At 39.5% G+C, this 19,196-nt stretch overlaps 1 protein-coding gene across 1 annotated transcript in view; it reads right to left on the bottom strand.

The window, feature by feature from the left end:
- PSMD1 (proteasome 26S subunit, non-ATPase 1) overlaps positions 1 to 19,196 on the bottom strand; it is an 85,285-nt gene that overhangs the window by 9,924 nt on the left and 56,165 nt on the right. The window contains exons 17-20 of the mRNA XM_007519427.3: positions 17,269 to 17,383; positions 13,722 to 13,838; positions 5,835 to 5,937; positions 3,272 to 3,441 (exon numbers count right to left, since the gene is read on the bottom strand). Of these exons, the coding sequence (XP_007519489.1) occupies positions 3,272 to 3,441; positions 5,835 to 5,937; positions 13,722 to 13,838; positions 17,269 to 17,383 (505 nt within the window). The remainder of the gene's footprint in view (positions 1 to 3,271; positions 3,442 to 5,834; positions 5,938 to 13,721; positions 13,839 to 17,268; positions 17,384 to 19,196) is intronic.

Here is a 19,196-nt window from a genome sequence, read left to right as displayed (position 1 = left end):
TTTATTCAGTTTGCATGGGAAAGGACCGGTAATAAGCACCCTATTTGTTTGGAAGAGGAATCTCATCCATTTCATTTATACACTAACACATTGGGACAGATACTACAACTGTATATGATATTACAGATAATGGATAGACACAGGTCGCAGGTCATATAGATGGGGTTTACAGTTAATGGTATTTGTATACTTTTCCCATATTTGAGAACTACTCTCTGCCTTGATCCAGCTTTCTAGTCTTATTTCCAACTCTGACACCATCTTCCCAGACAATACTTTCAGCCCATCTGCATGTTATCTGTTGGGCTCAGGCAAAAATTAGTGAAGTCATGGGTTCCTTGAAATATATCTAAAATAGACTTCCTAGCTTCTTCTAACATGAAGACCCCAAATCTCATCTTCTATAGTCTTACCTATAAGTTCCTGCTTACTAAACAAGTTTTCTGCTTTATAAATACTTTTTAAAAAAGATATGTGTGTGTTAATATATATTAATCAGAGAGATATAGAAGAAAGAGAGAAACACCAGAGCACTGCTCAGCTCTGGCTTATTGTGGTGCTGGGGACTGAACCTGGGAACTTAAGAGCCTCAGGCATGAAAGTCTTTTGCATAACCACTATGCTGTCTCCCCAGTCCTTTGCTTTATATCTTAATGTTCTTCAGCCACTAAGTTGCATACGCTACCATGATGCCACCCTGACTTCCCTGGGCAGATGACCTAACCAATGAGTCATGGAACCATACCTCCTCAGGGTCCTACCCCACTATGGAAAGATAGAAACAATCTGGGGGTATGGAGCTACCTGTCAATACCCATGCCCAGTGGCGAAGCAATTACAGAAGCCAGACCTTTCATCTTCTGTACCCCATACAGAATTTAGATCCATGCTCCCAGAGGGATAAAGAATAGGGAAGCTCCCAATGGAGGGGATGGGATGTGGAACTCTGGTGGTGGGAATTGTACCCTTCTTATCCCACAATCTTGTTGATCATCATCATCATTATTTTTGCCTTCAGGGTTATTGCTGGGGTTCAGTGCCTGCATCACGAACTCACTGCTACTGGAGGCCACCTTTTCCCTTTTGTTGCCCTTGTTGTCTATTGTTGTTGTTAATATTATTGTTGTCATTGTTGTTGGATAGGACAGAGAAAAATGGAGAGAGGAGAGGAGGGGAAGACAGAGAGGGGGAGAGAAAGATAGACACCTGTAGACCTGCTTCACCACCTGTGAAGCGACTCCCCTGCAGGTGGGGAGCTGGGGGCTTGAACTGGGGTCTTTACACAGGTCCTTGCGCTTTGCACCACGTGCGTTTAACCCGCTGCGCTACCGCCTGGCCCCCTTGTTGATCGTTATCAAATCACTCAAAACAAAACAAACAAAAACTAATCCCTGAAAGAGCCAGTGTTATTGGTCAAGAACTACGAAGCCAAAGGACTCTTGTTTTGAGAGATAAAATAGCTCAATGTAACTCATGTGAGTAATGTAACTACTAAAACACTCAAAGGGTAGTTAGCTGAATAATTATAGGGGAAAAAAAACCAAAATACTCAGTATTATTAAGCGCTTTTGGTCTAAGGCTTATTTACTTGGAAAATTTAATCACATGTAAGTGCTATCAGAGATGAAAAAAACTTCTGGAAGATGTCTTCTTGAAAAAACAAGAAGATCAACCATTAGGTCAGAGGGCCGAGAAAAACCAAGCCAAAATCCAATTAAAAAACAAAACAAAACAAAAACAAAAGGATAGGGGCTGAGAGATAGCCCAACAAGCAAAAGGCACACTTTATCATGCATGAGGGCATGTTTGAGCAACTGGCCACCAGACCAGAGAAGCACCATGAGAAGGGGGAAGGGGAAACTTCATGAATGGTGACACAGTGCCACCTTTCTGCTTCTCATCCTCTTAAAAAACAAAACCAAACCAGTAGAGTGGAGTGAGGCCCCAGTGAAAAACCAAACAAAGCCAACAAGCCAAAACAAAATGATGGTGTGGCTGGTGTGATGACAGGGGTCGTATCACCACATCACTCACTGTAAAAGACTCAAGAGTTGTCACTCTTTCTGTAAGAGTCCCTCTATGAGCCTGCAAAATAGCTCACCGGGATAGGCTGCTGTTTCACTTGCATGGCCCAGTTTTTAGTCCGGCCCCCCAGTGCACTGAAGGAAGCTTCAATGCTCTGGTTTCACTCTCTTAAAACAAAAGCCCTTGCTCCTCACTGCTCCTTTGCTTCTACCAAAATAATGTTCTCCTACTGTTATTATTTAGCAATAATCTTTCACCAAATACCTTAGCTTTAATTAATCTAAACCATGTCCTTGTTTCAAATTTTCATTCCCACTAAAATTAGCTTAGTTCTCGGGCTGGGTGGTGGTACACCTGGTTGAGTGCACATGTTACAGTGCGTAAGGACCCAGGTTCAAGTCTCCATTCCCCACCTGCAAAGGGAAACTTTGCGAGTAGTGAAGCAGCACTGTAGGTGTCTCTCTCTCCCTCTCTATCAACCCCTTTCCCCTCAATTTCTAGCTCTCTCCATTCAATAAATAAAGATAATTTAAAAATTAAAAAAGATTAGCTTAGTTCTTCACCTTTGCCTGCATAATAGTAATCAATGGATTTCCATGGATATCAGAACAGCACTTTCTAAAACGCCATCTCTTATGCCATTTATCTACTTAAAATTCTTCAGTAACATCCACAGTTTTTAGTATCAAATTCACTAGATTATTCTACAAATCCTTTTATTATATTTAGCTCCTTCTCTGGCCACCCCCCTCTCCCCCAGCAGTACTCAGCTCTGGCTTATGAAGGTGCTAGGGATTGAACCTATGACTTTTGTCTCAGGCAAGTCTTTCTTTAGATAACCATTATGTAATCCTATCAGTCTACGCTATTCCTTCTCAATTGATTTATTTCAGGTTAAAGTTAATAAGGCAACTGGATTTTCAACACTTCTACTGACACATACCACTCAACAAAGCGATGACTTAGCCTAAGGGGAAATACTTTATACATGAAATGCTAGCTTTTATTTTAAATTTCATGAAAGTGGTCCAGGATGTGATACAGTCGATAAAGCATCGGACTCTAAAATATGAGGTCCTGAATTTGATCTCTGACCCTGCATGTTTCAGAGTGATCTCTGGTATTCTCTCTCTCATTAATAAGTAAATAAAATACTTAACAAAAAATCATGAAAATATTTTTGAGTGGGTAAAAAGCTGATGAGGTAAAGAAAATACATTAGAAAATTGAGGTCTTACAAACATACCTTTAAGTCCTTGTTAAGGCCAATAACACAGGTAGGGGTATAAGCCAAGGACAGGAAGTGTGAGAGAGGGAACCAGAACCAGAACTGAGTAAAGACAAGGACACCAACCACAGATGGCATGTGGGTGTGCCCCGTCCTGGACTGCAAGGAGATTGTGACATTATGGCCACCTGTAGAAAAAGAGAACCCACGGGTATGAATCCAGTTAGGCAATCATAACGATTTCCAAGTACTGCACAAGGAAAGAAGCCAATGATTATTACAGTTCATAAAATATAATAATCAGAATTAGTCAGCAATCTACCTAAGGCTTCCTAAACTGGAAGTGCTATGTTTTAACTGGACTCAGGTAAACTGAGATCTTCATTTGATCTCAGTAGGTATTTTTCAAAAATTAAGTCTGAAGGATCAAAGTTGGGTGACAAAGAATCTATATCACGCACTAGCTTTTAATGTGCTAATAAAAGTGAAGCCTTCGTACACAGCATGCTCTCAAACAACAGCAGAGAGGCAGGAGATACTGTTCATCCATACTCTTTCTACTTCAGCCACTTCTAACATTAAAAACAGCTCCAACAGTAACTAGCTCTGCAACCTCAGATAAATAACTTTAACTCTAAAAGCCCTTTAACCCCATTGGCAGAAAGAGCACCTGCACTTCAGCAATACTGATAATAAAATAAAAAAACAAACACAAGAATGCTAATTTTTGATTCAATTGAAAATATTTTTAGGAAGTAAAGTACATAAAATCAGATCTAATTTTAGTTTTTTAGATATAGACAGAGGTGCAGAACAGGGGGAGAGAGAGAGAAAAGGAGAAAGAGAGAAAGAGAGGGCCAGGTGGTAGCACATTGGGTTAAGCACACATGGTGCAAACTGCAAGGATATATGCAAGGCTTCTAGTTTGTTTCCCACTTGCAGGGGGGTCGCTTCACAAGTAGTGAAGCAGGTCTGCAGGTGTCTATCTTCCTCTCCTCCCATCTCAATTTCTCTCTGTTTTATCCAACAATAGTAGCAACAGCAACAATAACAATAATGGATTAAAAAAAAAAAGATGGCCACTAGGAGCAGTGGATTTGTAGTGTAGACACCAAACCCCAGCAATAACCCTGAAAGAAAAAAAAAAAAAAAAAAGGAGAAAAAGACCACAGCACCAAGCCTCCTTCAATGTAGTGGGGGCTTGGGTTGAACCTGGGTGGTGCACAAGGTTAAAACCGCCCCACTAGGCAAGTGAGCTATTTCACAGGCCCAGAACTAATTCTATTTAACCAGAAATTTGGGCTGCTAAGAGGGTGTATGACCTGGAATATGACCCACTGATATTTACTTCTTGCCCTATCTCCTAGATTAGCCCTTGCAGGAGTGTAAAGAAGCACCATCAAATAAGAGTGAAGATCCAAGTCACCAGGGCAGCAAAATAGCTCACTTGGATAGCACACTGCTTTGCCATGTGTGCAGCCTAGGTTCAAACCCGGCCCTGATTGCACTGACGGGAGCTTTGGTGCTGTGGTCCCTTTCACCTTCTTTCTCAGGAAAAAAAAAGTCATCTCAGATCAGTGAAGTCCCAGTGACGACCAAAAATAAGCAACAATATAAGCTGAAATCTTAGAGGCTGACAGAAGTTGCGTACTTGAATGCCTTTAGAAACCAGTCAGGTAAAAGAATGAGAAATCTTGGACTGGGAACTGTGGGGATTACGATGAAAGTATGCATCATGTTTCAAGGAGGGTATGCTACCATGGGCTTAGGTCCAGAGTTATTAGGCAATTCTAGTTGGAAAAATACTATTCTCATAAAATGGATCATGTTGAAACCTTGCAGAAATTTTGCTAGCCAGGAAAAACACCATTCTACCAGAAGGGCAGCTTGTCTTTTGAAATAAACCACAGTGGAGTGGTGAAGAGTATGAATTCAGAAGCCTCATGGCAGCGTGCTATGCATTAGGCAAACACCAACCAATAGTCATGGAATTTAAGAAAAACATTTTTTTAAACGACATTTACTGGATAGAGACAGCCAGAGATTGAGAGGGAAGGGTGTGGCAGAGAAGGGAGAGAGACAGAGAGACACCTACCACTCTGCTTCACCACTTACAGAGCTTTCCCCTTGCAGGTGGGTAGGGACTGGGGGCTCAAACCTGGGTGCTTTGCGACATGTGCACTCAACCAGGTGTGCCACCACTGGCCCCCATCATGGAATATTTTAATAAAGTGCAAAAACACTGTTCTAATTGCTCTACATGTGTTTTAATCTTCCCCAAAATCAAGAAATAGACCTCACAATACCAAAATAATTTCATAGGGTGGGGGTAAGAGTGAGAGGCGAAGATAACTTCTCCAGGTTCTCTAGTTACCACTGTAGAGGGGTTGGGATACAAACCCGAACAGTCTACAGGCTTAACAACTCCACAAAATTATTTCTATGGATTACAGGATCCAAATTATCTCCAGGAATAATTTGTCCAGACTCAGTTTCTACTACATCGTATAGTTAGCAGAAAGATACTTTATTAGATTGTTAGATACATAAATAAATCTGGAAGACATAAAAAAATAGTTACCTGCGTCCAGAATGCCCTGGGCCAGAATAGCGCCAAACTTGGCCATGACATCATCATGCTTATCATTGATGACTTTGGAATACAGCTGTCTGAACTGATTCACCTGAAGAAATAAGAAGAAAGAATTAGTTTGGTTCTACTCATTTGCAGTGCCATTTTAGAGGAAAGAATGATTGCTTAATTTTAGAACAGGAAATACAATTCAAATGGTAATAAACCTACACCTGAATTTCCAAACATTCAAGAAGAGGGATATGGACCATATTTGAAGGCAGAAGGGTTTGATGGTTGAAACCATCCATGGGTGTTCTGACTTCTCTGGTGTGGGAACATTAGCTCTGTTTTCAGTCCTCATTCCACAGAGGATGATTCAGGCACAAGGGAATGTTGAATGTGATTTCATACTATATCACTGTTAGGAGGTCAGCAATTCAAGTGAACACAAAGGCTTTCACTGCACTGTGAGTTACAGCTGTTCTGCTTACCATCAACCTTACAGATTTCCTAAAAGAGTCCTTCAATTCTGTCTAAAGTAAACCACCCTTCACTCTAGTTGTGTGAAGCATACTGTGGACTAGGCTGCACATATACAATAAAGAGTTTCATTATGCAGACCTATTCATTTTTAAATGTCTATTAATAAGTGGAGAGAACCAAGCATGACTCTGGGACATGCAATGCAAGGGACTAAACCTGGAACTCATGCTTACATTCCAATGCCTTATCTACTATGCTGCCTCCCAGGTTTCCACATTGGTCTCCCTTAGAATGTGACAGTAGAGAAGCAGAGGGTCATTCCAGTATATGCAGTGCTGGGTATTGAACTTGGGACCCTATAACAGTGAATCCAGTGCTTTATCTATTTGTCCCACCTTCTTAGTCACTGCCACATTAGTTCTCCCTCCCCTGCTCCCCCCCACCCATTTATTGGGGGGGGGGAAATAATGGTTTACAAAACAGTTACCAGTCTTGAGGACCTGAAGCCACCACCCTTCCCAGTTTTTTTTTTTTTTAATTGTCATCAGGATCATCGCTGGGGCTCAGTGCCAGCACTACAAATCCACTACTCCTGGCAGCCATTTTCCCCTTTCTATTTTATTTGATAGGACACAGAGAAATTGAGGGCGGAGAGGTAGAGAGAGACAGAGAGACATTTGCAGTACTAGCTTCACAGCTCTTGAAGCTCCCCCCCATGCAGGGACTGTATGGGCTTGAACCCAGGTCCCTGTACATGATAATGTATGCACTTAACCAGATGCACCACTGCGTGGTCCCCCAAGCAGCTTCTTGTAGCAGCCTGTCTTTTGCTTCTGGCCTGGTATTATTTCTGTGTTCTCCATCTCCATCTGGCCAGCAGACCCAGGCCCTGCTCAAACACCTTCTCAGGGTGTCATCTGTGTGCATGACAGTGTGTGAGCTCCATTGGGAGCACACCACAACCATTACTTTTTTAAGGATGTCAGAGTAAATATTCTTATCAAACGGAACACACACACAATGGAATACAAGTTGATTTCACAGAGGGGTGAGATTACACGTATTTTTGTTTGTTTCTCCTCTCCCTTGCATTACTTAAAGTTATGTATTGCCATTAGAATTAGAAATACTTATAAGATAATAGGGTCTTATCAATATATCTGTGATTTCTTTAAACTGTGACAATAAGGGAACTATTTTATACTTCTTCTGTGTCTTACACTTGTGTTTTCCCACCAGTGCTTTTCAAATGGTAGGCCCCCAGAAAGAGGGCTGCTTGTTCAAGAAGCTGGACCATGGAGCTCCCCACGTCAGCCCAAAGTGGAAAGTATCAAGTTGAGTTTCCTAACATGATGGCTTGTTCTCCAGTACATATTTTCTCAGAGTTGTTTCTTCCTTTCACTATGGTTAGGAAGACTATTCTGTGATGCTGAGCAGAGTAATATAGAACCAGACAAATCTGCTTTATAAATACTTGTGTTTTAAGAAGTTGTTGGGCAAGTTACTTAAATTTTCCAAGTCTCAGTGTCTTTATTGTAACAGGGATTACAACACCCATCTCACAGAAGAATTTCAAGAATTATGTAAGGTAATATTGATGCAGGCTGTTCAAAGGGATAGCACAGCTCAGTAAACATGACTGTCTGAAGCAGAATCCCATCAGTCTTCCTTGACTGTTATGTCTGCTAGCAAAATGATACTGCTAAAACATAGTTCTCATTGTCTGTTGCTAGGGAAAATAATGAACAAACTCTGCCCCTATCCACATGTGACCATCTGAAAGCAACTTACTTCTCTGGATCTCCTTTCTCTAACTATAAAGCCCAGCATTGATGGGATCATCAAAAACCCACTTAGTTATAAAAATCCTAAGGTCTAAGATGCTTTTGCTCTGGTTTGACGGGTCAAATTCCTTTGACGCTAAACTTTCTTTTTTTAATGGATGAACCCTTACATTACCTTAATAGGATGGGAATTTTATGTGCTAGAGGTTTATGAAATATTTCATGAAGTTATAAAAGGAAACACTAGATACAGCACTGAATGATGCTTATAATGTTATAAGGAAGAATTTAAATATAAAACCGCATCCAAAACAATAGCTTCAAATTCAGTGAAAGAGATGGGGGAAAAATCAATGCAAATATATAATGAGTCTATCTAGTTACTAATGTTAAGTAGACAATTTGAAAAAGATAGTTTTTATTTACCATTTAAATTCTCCCAAACATTTAATAGTTACCTGTGAGTAACTAATTTTCATTATGATTCACTATTTTGGTAGGTTAGGATATTATCTTCAGCTTGAAACAATTTTGAGATCATCTGACAGATTTTAAGAATATGAAAACTGAAGTAAGATAGGTAAAAGGATTGGTTTCTTTGCAATCACAAACAACTACTGGGTTGTTGAAAAGTCAGGACGCATTTTTGCACAGAAAAAACACAGGGCTGGGGAGACAACATAATGGTTCTGCAAGACTTTCATGCCTGAGGCTCCAAAGTCCTAGGTTCAAACCCCAGCACCACCATAAACCAGAGCTAAGATTTTTCTGACCTAACATCTTCATTATGAGTGATATGACCCTCAAAATAGAATTTGTACAAGAAAACTGCATTAATATCATTTAACATTATAATAATCTCGCAATAACTACAATATTTCAGACAACTATTACCCACAAATTCTACTATGCATAATCATACAAAAATCTACTTTCTTGAACTCATCATATTGTGAATTGCATACCTTATAATACTAAGATTCATGTCCAACCCCCCCCCCAAAAAAAACAAACAACCACTCTTAGATGGCAGAGAGAAAAATACAGGATAGGCGGAGGGAATAAAGTTCCTTAGAATAATTTCTATCAATACTTATGTATGTCTCTTTACTTCTGTCATTTTTTCCTCCTATCTTCCTGGATATAGATACAGCTATATATCAATTTTAAAGTTCCTTACTTTCTATGACATTACATTACTTTCTTCTTCTTCGCTGGGGCTCAGTGTCAGTACTTTGCAGTTCCACCGCTCCTGGCAAGCATTTTTTCCTTCCTTCTTCCCTTCCTCTTTCTATTTTATTTGATAGGACAGAGAGAAACTGAGAGGGGAGGAGGAAATAAGAGAGGGAGAAAGATAAACTTAAGACCTGCTTCACTGCTCATGAAGTGTCCCTCCTGCAGATGGGGAGTGGGGCCTTGAACTGCGGTTCTTGCACATAGCACTGTGTATGTAACTGCTCAGCCTTCATTACTAAGACACCCGTTCATATAACATCAGCTACAACTTCAACTATAACTCCTGCCATAAAATCCTTAGGGTGTGGTCTGGCAGGTGGCACAGTAGATAAAGCATTGGACTCTCAAGCATGAGGTCCTGAGTTCAATCCCTGGCAGCACATGTACCAACCAGAGTGATGTCTGGTTCTTTCTCTCCTATCTTTCTCATAAATAAATAAAATATTAATAAATAAATAAAATCCTTAGGGTGAGACAAATTTTGGAGTTCAGAATTTCAGAAAGTTAACATGGTATACACACCATATAATATTGTGCATAATTTCAGTGGAATGTGGAAGCAACATGCCATGATCAAACTAATATTTCTCAAGCAGCAAAATAAGACTACTTATACTAAGTGGGATAAAGATTTAAGTGAACTCATACTGGGACTAGGTTTTACAGCTAAAGGAGTGTTTACTAATTGTGAATATGTTCAAATAATTGCAAAAGGCAAATATCATGTAATAAAAAAGCATAGCTAGACCCTTCGCAAAGGGTATAATGGGGCTTTTAGGAGGAAAAAGCTTCAAGGATACACAAAAGACATTACTTTAACCTCTGGGCTACAGGCTTTCTATATTAGGTTAGTGGGGCTGGGTGGTAGTGCACACACATTACGGTGTGCAAGGACCCAGGTTCAAGACCCTGGTCCCTATCGACAAGGAGAAAGGTTCACTAGTGAAGCAGTGCTGTAGGTGTCTCTTTTCCTCCACTTTCGATTTCCATCTCTATCCAAAATAAAGAAATAGACCACACTGCATGGCATTCTGTTGAGATGGCATTCTGTAAAATGGTATGATGTACACCACAATTATAGAAAACATTTCCTTTGGAAATTTCCACTGGAGTCTCACAAAATATGTGAGAAACATTCCTGTTGGATTCCTCTGAGGAGGGTTTCTCATCTTAATATTAGCTCTTTCACTTTGGAGTCATTTCTGTTTTATTTTTATTATGTTTTAGTTTGCAAACTTGTGACTAGGATACCACAGGCTTGAGAATTACTTCTCCCTGAGCTTGTTAACAGAGAAAATAAGGGCAGAGATATGGAGAGAGGAACGAGAGAAATGGAGACACCTGGAGCCTGTTCCACTGCTTGTGAAGCTTCCCTCTTCAGGTGGGGACTGGGGTTCTTTATGCTTAGCAGCAGAAAACAACACAACAGAGAACTTAAATTTCAAGAACTCAAGTTCATTATAGGAGGCAGTGTTTCTGGAAGGAACCCTTGAATTTTATACTGCCATATGCAGTTTTGTTTTAGTAGTCAGTGGGGGCAGGGAATTTAACATTCTCTACCAATTATATATAATGGTACAGACCATGAGCTATACTGTGTTTCAACACGCTTGGCCAGTACCCAACATGCTGATACATCATTTCTTCAGATTTAGTTCAACAACATTTCTGGGGAATAATTAAACAAACAAACAAACTGGTGTGCTCTTTCACTTTGTCCAAGTATGAGATTTACTACAGTTAAATTATTTTTCAGCCTATACAGACTATACGCCTCACTCCCATTCTGAAGTATTCTAGCATTCTGCTGCAGAGCTATCATTGTTAAACTAGTGAAGTCCTGCAGCAGCGGATGGGAAGATGGTAAAACATTTGTCTTGTTAATGATACAAGTAACATGAAAGCAACACGTGAAGCCAAAATTAATAAATATACTTATAATGCTATTAGTGGATGCACATTCCATAACCTAAGCTTCCTTCTTTAATGACATTACTCTGTTGGATAACTTCCAGCTGATAAAATTCAGCAGAAGATCAAAAGCAGAAATGAAAGAAGTTACTTGTGTTATAATTGCTACACTTAAAAAAAAAAAAGAGAAATGTGGCCTGTCTGAAAAGATGTTTATGTTCTGGGAGATATTAACATATTAAGTAATGTGTTATTAAAGCAGAGTTTGAAGTATGATTCTATCTTTGCATTAACTCAAGTTTTTGAAGTCTTAAAAAATGATTCTGACAAGAGAGAAGCACCAGATAAAGGAAACAAAAATGACAGCAACTGCTTAGAAATTTAAACCAAGCAAAGTTTCATAAAATGAGAATGAGTAACCAACAAGTTCTGGACAGTTTTCTTTTTTCTACTTCCCATCTACATTGCTGAAAACAAGGGTGTTCTACATCATCTGCTCAAGAAGCCAGTATAGCAATGTTTTTTACTTTTGTCAATTTTGGGGGCTGTACCTCACAAAGTAGTAAAAAAAAAAAAAGAATAAAATTAACAGAAAACATGAGATGCTCTAACTTTTAAGAATTAATAGCCTATGCATTTTCTAATTCTTAACAAAAAGAGAAACTTGTGCTGAGTGGTCAAGATACATCAGATAGCAAACTTGAGCACGAGGTGAGAGTATCCTGGGGGAAATTTTGAAATAAACTGTATTAAAATTTGTATGGGGGGGGTCGGGTGGTGGCACAGTGGGTTAAGCGCATGTGGCACAAAGCACAGGGACCGGTGTAAGGACCCTGATTCGAGCCCCCGGCTCCCCACCTGCAGGGGAGTCGCTTCACAGGCGGTGAAGCAGGTCTGCAGGTGTCTATCTTTCTCTCCCCTTCTCTGTCTTCCCCTCCTCTCTCCATTTCTCTCTGTCCTATCTAACAACGAATTGCGTCAACAAGGGCAATAATAATGGCCACAATGAAGCTATAACAAGGGCAACAAAAATGGCCTCCAGGAGCGGTGGATTCATGGTGCAGGCACCGAGCCCAGCAATAACCCTGGAGGAGGAAAAATAAAAAAAAATAAAAAAAATTTGTATGATCACCCACAGAGCATGTATGAGAACTGTGTTCTAGGAATATACGTGCAGAGGATTTCTATAGGGCAAGTTGGGTTGTAAGTCCCTTCCTTCCTCACTGTAAGCTGCAGAGAGACCACTTGGAGGTCATGGTATGGCTGCTGGTCACTGTGCACTGATTAACTGACAGTAAAATAAGGTATCAGGTGACTAGCACAGTGGGAAGAGAAGGTGAGGAGGTGAGAGGGTAAGAGGGAAAGGCAAAGCTACCCATAGAATTGATTGCAGTCTTTCTGACACCACCAGCAAAACAGGCACCAGTGTTTGTGGACAGATGTCAGTCAAGGGCAATGAAAGCAGCCCAAGAGCCATTTATAAACCTGCTCAAGAGGGCAGTGCCAGTCTAATCGGACGCCTGGATAGCCTCCTTTCCATCTGGCACCTACAGGTGCCAGGGACTGAAGCCAGGGTCTCACACACTCAAGTCCTCTGCTCTCCATGTGGAGCCACCTGCCTTGCTGTGCACAATGGACTCACTGCTAAGCTGAGTTTTATAATTTCAGAAGGATGAGTTCGGTCATGTAATGCCCGAGTTTGCATCCCGTTATCACAGAAACATGCTATTCAACTGAATCAATTTTAAAAAGGATAGTAGGAGGCAAAAATAGGAGTTCTAATTTTTCAAGTATGTTTATATAGTGACAAAATTTAGAGTTTATATAGTTAACAAAGTGACCATCGTGACCAGGTATAGAGCAGTGGATGAAGTGCTGAACTCTCAAGCTTGAGGCCCCGAGTTCAGTTTCTCTCTCTCTTCCAAGTTCAATCTCTGGCATCAAATGTGCTACAGATGCTGTAGTTCTCTCCCTTAATAAATAATCTTAAAAACAAAATGATGAGGGCCAGGTACTGGTGCAACTGGTTAAGTGCACATATTGCCAAGTGCAAGGAACTAGATTTGAGCCCCTACTTGAATCTGCAGGGGTCCACTTCACAAGCGGTGAAGCAGGTCTGCAGGCCTTTCTTTCTATATTCCTATCCACTCTCAGTTTCTCTCTGTCCTATCTAATAAAAATTAGTAAGAGGGGGGGAAAAATAGGACATGGGTAGCAGAGGATTTGCAGCGCTGGCACTGATTCCTAGCAATAACCCTGGTGGCAATAAAACAAAAGTGACCATAAATCTATAAATAGTGCAAAAAGTATCATATATTTAATTCAAGCACTCTCATTCTCCCATCTCTTTATTTCCTCTGAGTCTAGTGTTCATCATACTTTGAGTCAACATGTCTGCAAAAGGAGATGGATCACAAAGGAAAAAAAAAAAATCCCAAGCCAACTCTCTCCTAGAGGATTTTTATTTTTGTTTGCTCACCTTTGGACAAGTGATTTCAGTCTGCTGGATCATGATGAGAGCTGAAGCTATGAGAGCACCTTGCCTCACATAGTTCACAGGGTCATTCGTCATGGGTTCTAACAAATTAATTGCTTCCTGAAAGCATTAAAAGAATCCTTTAAGTTATACAGTTAGACTTTCAAATTAGTTATTATCATACTAATCCAATTATTTTCAACCAACATTATAAAATTCAAGTTAATTTAAGACTGCTTGCTTGCAACAGTTCAGAAATGAGCAAGTTTGAATGTAACTGATCATAAGTGAAAAGTAGCTTGCAGAACACCAGTGCTCCAGTCTTGAGGTAAACTATGTCAAAAGAAAGTATGAGAAAGTGAAATTAAGGCTTGATGAGAACTTGTTTTCTAGATATGCGAGTCACAGGCATTTAAAAATGTTACGTACTCTTGTCCCTAAAAGCAAAAACACAAAATAATGTGATAAACAAAAACAGTTAGAAAACACTATGTAATTTGCCTGAAGTCACATAAATAGCAAACTCAGGTCAGTGTGACTCAAAAATCTGCAATAAATATCCAACTTCCTTCAACTAACAGGGTAAGGGAATGTCCTAGAAAATAAAAATTGAAACAAAGAAACAAAAATGATTTTATTTGCTAGTAGAATGGATAAACAAAATTAAAGCAATTAGGCTAGAATTCTTCTTCTAGCGTTTGCCCTTCTTCTGTAGCCAGTCAACAGCGTCAGGTTGAGCCTGATGTCAAGTTTCGAGACCTCCTTTGAATCTGGAGAGGTGGCAGTCATTGACTATGTGGGTCATAGTCTGTCTGGAGCCGCAGGGGCAGTTCAGGTCGTCTCTGGCTCCCCAGTGATGGAACATAGCGGCGCACCGGCCATGGCCTGTTCAATAGCGATTGAGGAGGGTCCAATCATAACGTGCTAGGTCAAAGCCGGGTTGACGCTTGCAGGGGTCTGTGATGAGGTGTTTGTTCTTTACCTCAGCTGACTGCCTAGAATTGATTTTTGTTTACACTTTACAAGGCCACAGGTGATGCAATTTTCCAAAATGTTTTACCAAGGTTTTCCAGTATCATATTTTTAGATGATCGTTTTTATAAAAAGGGCATTCCATAGTTAAATAAGAATATAGCTTTTGCCTACTATATATTTATATATATTAGGCAGATTCAAAATGTATATAATGTATCAAAGACTAGGAGGTGAAATTAAATTTCTTTATGTGGGGATTTATTTATTTTAAAATTAACAGATAATACACATATCAAAGAAGTGTATCCTTTCTCTCTTCTTCCCTGAACAGTGATATCATAAGGCATCGATTTTCCAGATGTCAACATCGTTTCTGAAGTAGTTGAGATAAAAATTCTAACTTATAGACTAAAAAGACACCAGCATGTATTTTAAGATGTGCTATAACCTCAAAGATATTTTAGAATAAACAAATGTTTCAGATTTTAAGAAAAATAAAGCATTGAACAATGGATAGGTATTGATACACAGATTAAAAAAGAGAAATAAAGCAGACTTGTTTAGTATGAGAAATAATTTTTTTATTGAATTAACTTGTAAGATGCTGTGTCTCAAAGAACATTTGCTCCTAGATATTACATTAAGTTTAGAATAATCTGGAAAGAAAAAAAATCTAATTTACATTCAATTTCTGAGTCCTGACATAAAAATCTTCTGAAGACCTAAGGGGGTTAATAGTAAGTCCAACTATATTTTTCCTTTGTTTATAGGAGAGATGAGTCCCAGAAAAAAAAAAAAGGGCCAACTTTCATAAAATACTTCTTATATGACCACTGACACTGCTTATGAAACTTAAGATATATTTAAGAAATTCATGCACGAAAGAAATGAAAACAAAATTCTGAGGGTAGAGACCATGTCCAATTTGTTCACCACCACATCCTTAATTGATCTTCCATTGTTCACCTGATAATACTAACTTCAATGTCTACTATATGCTGGGTATGACTTTATTTATAAATGTTCTAGCAGTGAACATTCTGCTCATATGGACTTTAGATGTCAGACAATAAAAATAAACTGGTGTAAAATTATGTCAGTCTTCTCCAGCAGACTGAAAACAAAGCACAGTAGTTAAAAAGAAGAAGAAGAAGACTGGGGAGACAGCATAATGGTTATGCAAAGAGATTTTCATGCCTGAGGCTCCAAGGTCCCAGGTTCAACCTCCAGCACTACCGTAAGCCAGAGCTGAGCAGTGCTCTCTCTGGTCTATCTTCCCTATCTCTGTATCTCTTAAAATAAGTAAATAAAACATTTTATTAAAAAAAAGGGAAAGAAAATAAAAAAATGTATAGAAGAGGATATCTATAGATTTCTTTTCTTTTTAAATATTTATTTATTCCCTTTTGTTGCCCTTATTGTTTTATTGGTGTAGTTATTATTGTTGTTGTTGGATAGGACAGAGACAAATCCACCATTCCTGGTAGATTCTTTTTAATATATATCTGCTAATTTATTTATTACTAGATAAAGACAGAGAGAAATTGAAAAGTAAGGGGAAACAGAAAGAGACGGAAAGAGCCAGACACCTACAGCCCTGCTTCACCACCCATGAAGCTTCTTCCCTGCCAATGAGAACCAGAGGCTTGAAGCCAGGTCCAGGTCCTTTTGTACTGTAATGTGTGTGCACCACTGCCTGGCCCCCTTTTTCCTTTTAATTTCAGACAGAGTAGGGTGGGGAACCATTTCTTCTGCCCTGATCCATTTGGATATTTATAACATCATTCCTAGGCCATAGTAAGTTACCAACTTAAAAATTAGTACTTAATGTTGCTATGAGAAAAAGCTTCCTAGATTTAATGAATTTTAAGTCCCACTTGCAGCTGTCCTGGCAGGAAGACCAAATGATTTTGAGGGTTGTATACAGCCTGTGGGCTGGACACTCACTGAGATAATGGGAAAGAGAGGAAGAACCACAACACAGCTCCACCATTTATAAAGTTTCCATGTGGTGCTGGAGACTTAGGCCTGGGCCCTTGAGCATGTAAAGTGTGCACTCTAGCCGGTGAAGTATCTCCTGCCCTGTCTCCCCTCTTAGGGACTTGACACATTTAGTCTACCCATGCATTCATAAGATGAAAACAGGCAAGTGACAGTTCAGTGTTTGCTTAAAAAAAAAAAAGAGAATCCAACTCAGTTGATTTTAGTGGCTCCATTCCTTATGGTACCAGTTATGTAAATGTAACATATAAAATAAGATGAAAATGACTAGCATAGTTCTTCAAAGAAAAAAAAAGATTTTTATCTTCTATTTTTAGAAAAGAAATCACTGCTTTCAAAATGAAATTCAACAGCACTGTTTCCATTACATTCACTCATGTAATGTGGTGGTTTCTTCTTAAACTGCTTTGGATAATCCAGCATAGCAAAGCAAGGAAGTTCTGGGAAGTGTTGTGAGGCAAGTTAAATCTTACGGGTCATACCACACTTGTACTTTTACAGCTGTTAAATAAACTTTTCTGCAGAATAACAGTCTGGCGCCAGGAAAGCCATGACCCCACTGGCTGAGCTTTACCTTGTTTCCTGTACCAGCACAGCAGATGCCCAGGGCCATTGCAGCTCCATAGCGCACGTGGGGGTTGTAACTCTCGGACAACAACGACACCACACTGGGGCACTGTTCAGGGGTCCTGAGAAGAAACAGTGAAGACAGTGAAGCTAGAGGTATTTTAACCAGCCCCCCATCCCTGCCCAGTTATGGGAAAGTTAACATATATATTGCAAAAAAAAATTGCAAAACTAATAATCCTCCATGGAATTCTAACAAGGGGTATTAGAAATCTACCTTCAAAATTCAGAGAATACACAGAAACTAAAGGAATGTATCAGTGGTCGCTAACCGCAGCACTGCATCATAGTATTATAGCCATTCTACCTGCCTCTTCCACTGTGGGGATTACTGTGTGTGTGTTTTCTTATTTTATATCCACTCTTATACTTCCTGCTGACTCTGCATTTTGGTTCAGAAGACAAGTCATTTGTCTCCTGGATGTGTCCAAAGTTGTAGAAGATTAAAATCTCCTAGCATTACTCTGGTTGAGTGTTAAATTGACAAATGAGCCTTGGCAATGAGAAAGTTTTGATTTTTTGGTCTTTATTGTTTTTGTACTGATAAGAAGTAATAGAGGAATCATTCTGTTCTCATCCTCTTCATGTTTACAGCAAAAACAAAAACATAGGACAACCTTTACAAGTGGAGTGCCTGACCTCAGCTTTAAGAGATTAACCAGTGATAGCAGTTACCCCTGAGGGGGCAGTTGGGTAGGGGGTATAAGGGGTCTTTCTGGCAGACTGGTGATGTCATACTCTTGAATGGGTCCTGGTTACAGTTACACTCAGCTATAAAAATGCATCAAGCTTTGTAGAGTAATAATTATGTGCCTGATTCTAGGTGTACAGTAGTTGTGAATAAAAGCCGTTGTTATTACCTCTAGACAACTAATCTACACTTCCTGTACGCTAGTCTCAAACTCCAGTGAATGGTAAATTTAAATTTCAAATGGGACAGTCAAGTTCATGAAAACTGTCTATAAAAGTGAACCTTTGCTACAAGGAAAGGTTGGATTATTTCCCTTACAACGGATTCCATCAATTTCTTGAAAATGTCTTCAGTCTAGTTTTCCAGTATGGAAAACATGGAAGTAATATCAGGGCAACAGTATGAAAAAAGATGGTGTTATGTAAAAAGCACTGTATTAGGAATTGGAAGATTTGGGTTCTTAGTCCAAGCTTTGATAATTTGTTACTATGTGACACTAGGCAAGTCGCTTTTATTTTCTATAACGAGAACTTTTCTTGATGAATTTTAAAAAATTATTTTGGTACTATCTTTATTTATTGGATAGACACAGCTAGAAATCGAGAGGGAATGGGGAGATAGAAAGAGAGACAGAAAGACACCTGCAGCACTGCTTTACCACTTGCAAAGCTTTCCCCTTGCAGGTGGGGACTGGGGGTTCGAACCCGGGTTTTTGAGCACTGTTAACATGTGCACTCAACCAGGTGTGCCACCACCCAGCCCCTTCTTGATGAATTTATAGGAATAACATGAAAGCAAGGGAACAAATTACCAGATGTATAGTAATATTATAACCTTTTTTGGGTATATATATATATATATATATAGTTTATTTATTCATTCACTTTTGTTGCCCTTTTTTATTGTTGTAGTTGTTATTGATGTCATTGTTGCTGGATAAGACAGAGAGAAATGGAGAGAGGAGGGGAAGACTGGGGGAGAGAAAGATAGACACCTGCAGATTTGCTTCACCGCCTATGAAGTGACTCCCTTGCAGGTGGGGAGCCGGGATCCTTAAGCCGGTCCTTGCGCTTTGCGCCACCTGCACTTAGCCTGCTGTGCTACCTGCCCAACTCCCTATAAGCTTTTTTTTTTAAAAAAAAAAACATTGTATTGAGATAATAGTAATATGACAAAGCAAAAGA

The sequence above is a fragment of the Erinaceus europaeus genome, chromosome 7, assembly GCF_950295315.1.
Source record: "Erinaceus europaeus chromosome 7, mEriEur2.1, whole genome shotgun sequence".
Taxonomy (NCBI): Eukaryota; Metazoa; Chordata; class Mammalia; order Eulipotyphla; family Erinaceidae; genus Erinaceus; species Erinaceus europaeus.
This window is presented reverse-complemented; position numbering and strand designations above follow the sequence as displayed.